The 8313-nt window shown below is 36.4% G+C and overlaps 1 protein-coding gene across 2 annotated transcripts in view; it reads right to left on the bottom strand.

Moving 5' to 3' along the window:
• Window positions 1–288: 288 nt before the first annotated feature.
• The window catches only part of FAM193A (family with sequence similarity 193 member A), a 49149-nt gene continuing 41124 nt past the window's right edge, over window positions 289–8313 (bottom strand). For both annotated transcript variants that reach the window (XM_040592577.1, XM_040592568.1), the window contains 3 exons: window positions 6756–7599; window positions 3920–4001; window positions 289–1154 (listed from right to left, as the gene is read on the bottom strand). In XM_040592577.1, the coding sequence (XP_040448511.1) occupies window positions 1061–1154; window positions 3920–4001; window positions 6756–7599 (1020 nt within the window). In that variant the 3' untranslated portion in view covers window positions 289–1060. The remainder of the gene's footprint in view (window positions 1155–3919; window positions 4002–6755; window positions 7600–8313) is intronic.

Below are 8313 nucleotides of genomic sequence, written 5' to 3'. Positions count from 1 at the left end.
GGTTCTTACAAGTTACCTAAGGAAACAGAAGCATTACAGTAATACACAGAATTCACAAACTTAATTCCAGCATTCAGCAGGAGTCTTTCTTGCTCTAGCAGATAGCAATTTTTCCCATCAGGTGAGCTGGTAAACAAGAAATATGCTAAAGTTAGGTAGCATTCACTGACTGATTTTGACACAAGATGAAATTTAGTTTAGAAAACCATTATTTTTTTGCCCGTTTCTTTTTTCCCTTTCCCCACCCAAACGAAAAAAGCAAGACACAAATCTTCTGCCATACTAATGTATTCCATCTTTCAAAAAGAAAGACATGATTTTAATATTACTTAACAATATGTTAAAAAAGTAGCCAGTTAGGCTTCAGTGTTAATACAATTATACACTCTATAACAGATTTGATAGTGTGAGTACTGTTCTTTTTTAAATTTTCTCATTCTGCAAGTATTCTTACACAAGCTGGCTACAAGTCAGGAAAAAAAAAATCAAAACACAAATAGCGTAACTTGTACACTCTTAAACAGTAGATTGTGAAAGAACTGAGGAGATACTTGTCCCAGTAAGAGCCTCTTTTTCATGAAGTCATGTCAGGAGAATTCTGGAGCAGATGAAAGCACAACTGACTAGGTCCATTCCTTTGTCAGGAGTCAGAATGACAAAACATAGCTAGATGCAGAAGTGACAGGAGCCACTGCAGATGATGCAAACTAGTATTTTGGCCTCCACCCAAGCCTAAGCAATTTAAAGTCTTTGAGGCCAAGGCATTCAGAAGGAGATGGAAAAGAGCTATTGTTCCAACTCCAACGGCATACAGCTACAATCAAGTAAGTCTCACTCACAGACTACAAGCACACAAGCTAACAAATTCAGGTAGAAAGTGGCAATTTTTCAGTCCGCAAGAATTATCAGGCCAAAGGGTTCAGTGCAGATCCACACAGCACTGGGGACAAGGCAAGGCAGCACTGGCTCAAGACCAGATAAGCTCTCAGCACAGCAGGACAGGTAAGTGGAGTTGTCGTTCATTGATTCCTGCAGGGTTCCCTCCCCATATTGTGTCATTTCAATGTGCAGCAAAGGTGGTTTTTTTCAAGCTAAAATTGGACCAGTTGATGGAAAGTCTCTGCCTTGTCTGTCTGGCAGAATCCAAGCAGAATCTGAAATGAAAAAGTTAAGAGTGGAAGTATAAATGATATAGTGAAACCAATACACTTAAAATCTAATCACTGGTGTTATCCCTCTGTTTTGAAGAGCACCTCTCATTCAGAAAGACAAAACCTCCTAAAAAAATACCTAAAAAAAGAAATTACTTGCCCATCACTCAAATACATCATAAACCTGTTACTTTAAACACCACTGCATTACCAAGAGTAAGTGAATGAATTAGCAAAGAACACTGCATATTTAGCAGCACAGATACTAGCTGAATGATAACTAGAAACAGAAGACATTGCTGTATTTACCTAAAACCTTGTTAACAGTAAGAATGAGGGGTAGGTAATGTGTAAAGCAGAAGCCCCAATAGCATGAGACACTGCTGCTTCTCTTCTAAATACAGCAATGTTTGAGATATAGGGAAAGTAGTTTTGTTTATAATACAGCAGATCAGTAGCCCACATGCCTGGAAAAAGCACCTTTAGAACGAAAATTCACTTGTTCACCATCACTAAACAGAATTTATGGAAGAACTTCTGAAAGGTTGGCATGTTCAAGCATTTCAGTGACAGTTCACACTGAAGAACTTCATCGAGGCAACATGTAGCTTGTTTAAGCTAAAGGCTGCATGACAGCATCAAGGTAGCGCATCTCTCTCTCTGCAAGGTTAACAGCTTCTGTAACAACTGAAAGCCAAAAAAAAGGGGAGTAGACAGGAAGAGTGAAAGAGAAAAGGTACTGAGGAAGGTTAGAATGACTACACTTGTTCTTTCCATGCTAAAGTTACAAGTAGCTTGCAAACTTAATTCTGAAGTCAGGGTGTAATTAAAAGTATCCATTTACTATGTCCTACAAAGCAAGTAGAAAAGCTGATGAAGTAACAAACTACCAGTAAACAGTATGCCTGTGGAGCTCATTACCATGGAAGGTTACTGAAACAAGTGATGTTGCTAGCCTTCTAAATACTATGTCAGAAATTATCAAGTGATAGAAAACATACGCATTAAAGATGCCTTCACAACATTAAGTAGTTGTTATTCCCCCCTAGAAAAGCACCTACCAGGGTTTTTCAGACACCTTTTCTAAAGAGATATACATAAAAAATATTGGACAGTTACACATATTTCCTAACGTGAAATTACAGTGAAGAGTAGATGGTACCAATTACTGAATTAATTACAAAATTAATTAAAAATAATTACAAACCAGTACAGTTAAAAGTGTTAAATCTTCATTTGGAATCATGTTTGACAAGTTTATCGCCAAACTTCAGCTACACTTCTGCAAATACAAGACACTGCTTCATTTATGCTATCTAGAGTAGGAAACTGGTGAAAAGAGCTTTTCTGTTGTTACAGATGCTGCAGACTTGAACGAAGCAACGAATATCCCATGAAACCCCTAACAAAGGCTTATGCTAAACCAACGTTGGTACTAATATATGACACATTTCGCCTATAATAACCTACATTCTGATTTAAAAAAATCCTTTAATTGGGAGCCCTTAGAAAAATATTTTTTAAGAACAGATTGTCCTTTTGAAAATTTCATCATCTAGTGCATTGTAACTCCATAAATAATCAGACATATGCATTCTGTATAGTATTATAGCATGATAGCAGCATTGAGCCTACCTACTTCATTTCTGCACTGACATTAAACTGGAAATTTTTGTATTTTGTACAGCAGCACAGAGAAGCAGTTGCACTCTGTTCTTTCCAAGACTTAGACATATATTAAATCCCAGGCACACAGACTATGAAAGCTACATAAATTTAGAAAAGAAACTGAAACCCATACTGAAAGCCATTTTTTTTTTTTAAAGCCTGTAAACAAATTGATTTAGTTGTTTTTTGAAATACTACTGTTGATTCCTAACTTATTCAGTTGCACAAACTGATTTATTTATAGCATTTCAGATTTGGCTATCATGATGAAAGGCTTACTAGAAGTATTCATGGGACACTAGCACACCCAGCCACCATCGAAGAACACAAATATCAGTAGATTTCAGTATTATGGAAGAACATGTACTACATTATTTCAACATGAGCTGTCTGCTCATATTTGAGGAATTAAAGGTAACTAATAGTGATTTGTAAATCCCAAAAATAACGAATGCACAGAAGAAAAAAGTTTCACAGGCACAGGTTCGTATTATTCTTTTTACTGTCACTGCACTACCATCAGTGTCCCCTTTGGTTGATTAACATAAGCGACTATCCCACAGTTACACCATCTTTACTCCATGTACAGTATAAAATTCCAAACTAATAGCTCTCATAAACAAGGAAGAAAACATCATGTACAAACCTTTTTGAAGTATATGTTCTGAAATTTAAAACAAAGTTTTATTTGTTCAACATTTAACACCTAACATCGCACCTTTTTAGTATCTTATTTTTTAAAACACTGATAAGCATTTGGTCTGCGTGGATAATAGAAGAAATACTAATGCAAACTTTGCCTATAGAAGAAAAAGTATGTAACTAAGGATATTCTGAAAGCCTTGATGAGAACCTGAGGGACACACAGATGATTCTGGCACTCATTTCTGTATTTGTGCTACTCAGCTATGATTTGTGTCCACAGATCTACAGCTTTCGTGATTGTTGCAGTATTCAGAATGTCAGCTGTTAACAGGATTTGCTATGTTACAACACAGGCTCTCCTGCTAGAAGTTAGTTAATACGTTGTGGGTTTTTTTAACTCATGGAATATTGGAAGAAACAAAACAACTTTATGCGAAGGGATTACAGCACCTTACCTTTTAAAATACTCCACTTCTCGCTCTGTTTCATCCATTTCCACACTGTCTAGATCAATGTCTTTGGGAAGAAACACATCATCTACAAAGGAAAAAGGATAACACAGTATTAGATTCCATGGGGAGGGAGGAAGGAGAGAGGAAGAAGCTGCATTAAAGATGTTTTTGGAGGACTGCCTGAACTTGGTGGACTATCGATTATTCATGTTTAGACTGAATTAATATAAACTGTAATTAAGAAGACACTTCTTAAAAATCCCATGCTAGTACATCTGCTCAAGCTTTAGGTAGTTAGGAACAAGGAAGAGATGAATCAACAGCAAATTTACTCATCACATGGGTTGCAAAGGATGCCATAAACCTGGAATACACAGGAGAATGGTCAAATTACACAAAAGGCTCAATGATTCAGATCGATTTCAAGTAAACGATACTCATGAGCTGTTTGCCTTACTAACAAAAGGACAGCTTTAGAAACATTTTAAAAATGGTATTTATAAAGAAAGTGTAAATTTTTGTAGTAACCAATTTGAGTATTTTCCCCTTGAAGTCTCATTTCTTACTACATATATGCTCCAATCTAATTTCTGAAGCAGCTTCATAACACATTCTAAAAAGGGCGAGACAAAGAAACTAACAGAAAACACATCAGGACTCTCCATAATCCTTGAGATTATGGGAACAAATGACTTCTGAACTACCAGGAATGCCTTTATAGAAGTTGCATGTCTTTGCTGTGCAACTTACTTCTGAAGCAGCAGAAAGCCGTATAAACACAGGGCTTCTCTATACCCCTAGTTTTCTTAAGCCTCTTCATAACAAGGAGTTAAAAATTACTGGCAGAATAAATTTCTTTCAGAAACAGAAATCACACCAAACCCAATAAATTTCACTGCCTTAACACTTTACTTAAAAATTCACTTAAAAAAAACCACCAAACTTTGTTAGCCTCTTTTCATGTTCTTTCATTTACCAGAGTTCTAATTTTTTTTTCCTTAGTTCTTCTTTTGTGTCTTAGCTAATTTGGTACATCAACTCTGTATCTTTGAGAAATGACAACTAAAAGAAAAATTGTATATTATAGTATTTTTCTTGTAGTTCTAAAGTCAGAACTATTCCAAGTAGCAGTCCAGTCCCAACTCTTCAGAGAGCAGCACAATTATCTCTTTATAAATTCAGACATATATCGCTGGTTTTTCACATTTAAATATTAGTCTTCAGAAACTGTAACTATATTTGATTAAGCAGCAGAAAACAGCAGTAAGGGGCAGGGAGGAGGAAAAGATGCTGGAAACTACCTGCATTCTCTTACAGTAAAAACCCTCTACCACCCCCCAACTCCCTTCAACACTTTCTCCTCCATAATAATAATAAAAAAATATTTTATTTTAAAGCTGCAGGAAGGCTCCAAATGTCTCTAGTCTTCTGTTTCTACTCTTAATTCTAGAGTTTTGTCTTGCTCCAATGACTGCAGCACATTCTTCTCAGTAAATTAAAAAAAACAACAAAACCCAAACATGCCACAACACAGTATGCACAAGAACTAAGGTATCAGAGAAAAGGGTTCAATGCTGTATCATTGCTTAATTGACATGAAATCGAAACTTTGAACATAAGAGCTAAAAAGAAAGACTGGGCTGACTCAACCCAACCAAGAGACCACAAAAACAAAGTTGGGCTCTACACCTAGCACTTGCAACAACCATGAATTCAGTCTACATTTTTTATAACAACACTTAATCAACATCTTAAGTATTCTGAAACCCTGGCAGAGACTACAGAAGGATTAAAGTCTCTATTTCAATGTACTTACCAGACAGAACAGCAGTGAGAATTGCAATATTAAGTCATTTTTGTGAATGGACATTTAAATTATGTGCTGTTACCGCTCAGCTACCAGGTGATCCCAGGGAAATGATCGGGTACTCCAAGCAGATAGATGTCCACACTGCACAAGTGCCATCCCAGCTGGCAGTTCCATAAGGAACCAAGCATGTGCAGGGAATAAACTTGTGCCCAAGAATGGCAGTTTGGTTAGGGTGCTGACAACGCCAGCCAGCTAGCACTGCAAGTGCTCCTCAGCTCTATTAGCTGCCAGATGTTTTCAGGAAAACAAAAAATATATGTTGGGAAGAAAATTATGCAAGTGCAGCTTATCTTAGGCAACTCTGTCTTCTATGGTTTTATTACTTCTGTTAGATAAATACTAAAGATATCTTTACTAGCACAACCTAATAGTCATGTGGAGAAAACACTCAATATTATGAACTATTTATATCCCACTAAATTTTCACTCTGACAAATAAAAAATTAAATTACTTTTCTTATTTACTTACCTACCTATTAATAAATATAAGAAAGAAATAATTTGCACTGAGAAAATGCATATTTATGCATAAATGATCATTCTTTGGCTGCAAAATCCCCTTATTTTCCTCGCTCAAAGAATAAGGCCAACTTTAGACCATACCCTTAATGCTGTGAGAGAAACTATTGCTTTTAATAAGGTCCAATATGGATTTCAGCACATTATTAAATTATTTATCTATTTATTTAAGCAAGATAAGGAAGCCAGTCTCCTGTAAAGCCTAACTGACACAAACATCATACAAAAGCAGCAATATACGTAAGTTCATTCATTCATTCTTAAAAAGAATCCTGCATTTCTTTACTAAAACTACATGCATGTCCTAACTGTTACAATGACAGTGAAACTAGTGTCAGAAAAACTTGAGCCGTTGTTTCCCTAACTTACACTGGCGGGAATGACCGAAGATAAAAATTTCAAACAACAGTAGGAAACAACCCAACTTCTTAAACTTTCTTATACACTTACCAATGGAATTGTTGACTTTGTCCCCTTTTTTCTTCTTGTTTTTCTTGTTCTTGCCTTTTGGTTGAGGAGAATCTGCAAGTATTAGCTTATTATTTTGTTGCTGTTCACTTGGTGAGGGGGATTCACTTGTTATGGGTGCCTTCTCTTCCTTTACGTGGTTCAACTGTTTTTTGTTGTTACTGTTTAATTTCTTCTCCTCTTTTTTAGGTTCTGCAAATGATGGGAGCTCTGCTGCTTTTGCTTTGGATTCTATTTGGTTTCTGGTTTTAGTCTGTATTTCAGCTGCTTTGGGGGATTCAACAGGCTTTTTCACTTGTTCAGCACATGGTTTATTTATCTGCTTTAATTTCTGCTTGCTATTTCCTTCTTTATGTTGATGCATGATATCAAGCAGAAAAGAGAGGGGCTCATGCTGCTTTACATTCCCCTCTTTCTGATAAAGCAGCTTTGAGTCTCTAGTGTTTACAGGATTGGATAGTTCACAGCCTGTCTCTGAAACCGGTCTCTGTTCTGTATGATTCACATGCCTAGACAGTGAAGCAGAAGAGGTTTCTATCTTTTCTGATTGCTCAAGTGTACCGTTCTGAATGTCTTCGGGTGCGTTTGGGACAGATTCCTTCACTGCCTGGCAGTTTCGAGTAAGCATGTCCACCTTCTGACAGTCTTTACTTGTCCGTTCTTTCTTCTTTTTCTTTACAGCCCGCAACTGCTGAAGTTCTTGAAGCCGTTGTAATTCTTGTTTCAGCCTCTCTTCTTCTTCTTCTTCACGCCGCCTCTGTTCCTCAAGCAACTGGTGATGCTCCCTCTCCCTGGCTTCAGCTTCAAGTCGAGCTTTTTCTTCAAGCTACAGAACAATAAAGGTTTATTGAAAGTGACAAATATTTTAGAAAGTAAAGTTTTAGGGATTATTAATACTTTTCTCTACAAATGTTATAAATCCTAGGATGTTAACATATGAACATATTTAATCCACCAGGCCATACAGCAAGCAAATAACTATTTATACAAAAGCTGCCCTTTAAAGTACATGAAAATAATTCAGTATTTGTATTGTATATGTTTCTGTAACATATTTGACTGTTGTTAATACCAACTCTTGGTCTTCTCTTTGCTACTGCTAAACCTAACTCCACATCAAATTTTTCTACAACCACAAAAACCAGCTGATAACAACACATTGAGCTTAATCCTCAACAACCCCATGTATTACTAAGGTAACTTGGGTTTGTATTATGTTGCATGCTTTACCTGTTCTCTCGCTATGGTAGCAGAGTTGCACTGTTTCAGTGTTCACAAACATTAGGAAAAGCAATCATTAAAAACATTTTACAGCAAAACACTAAGCACATTAAAGTTACACTTGAAATTGTCAAAAATAATACGGATGGTATGGTTTTCTACTGTCAGTTTTAAGTTCATTAACCACATAAAACAGACACAAGGAATTTTTTTCCAGCCATTATTGCAAATGCCTGAAACTTTGCTGTGCAGCATAGATCTTGCATCATTAGCAAAATGAAAGGAAGGCATACACTGAGAACTATCATGTCCATTTATT

Source organism: Falco naumanni, chromosome 1, assembly GCF_017639655.2.
Source record: "Falco naumanni isolate bFalNau1 chromosome 1, bFalNau1.pat, whole genome shotgun sequence".
Taxonomy (NCBI): Eukaryota; Metazoa; Chordata; class Aves; order Falconiformes; family Falconidae; genus Falco; species Falco naumanni.
Note: the sequence above shows the minus strand (reverse complement) of the source record. Positions and strands in the feature narration are given on the sequence as shown.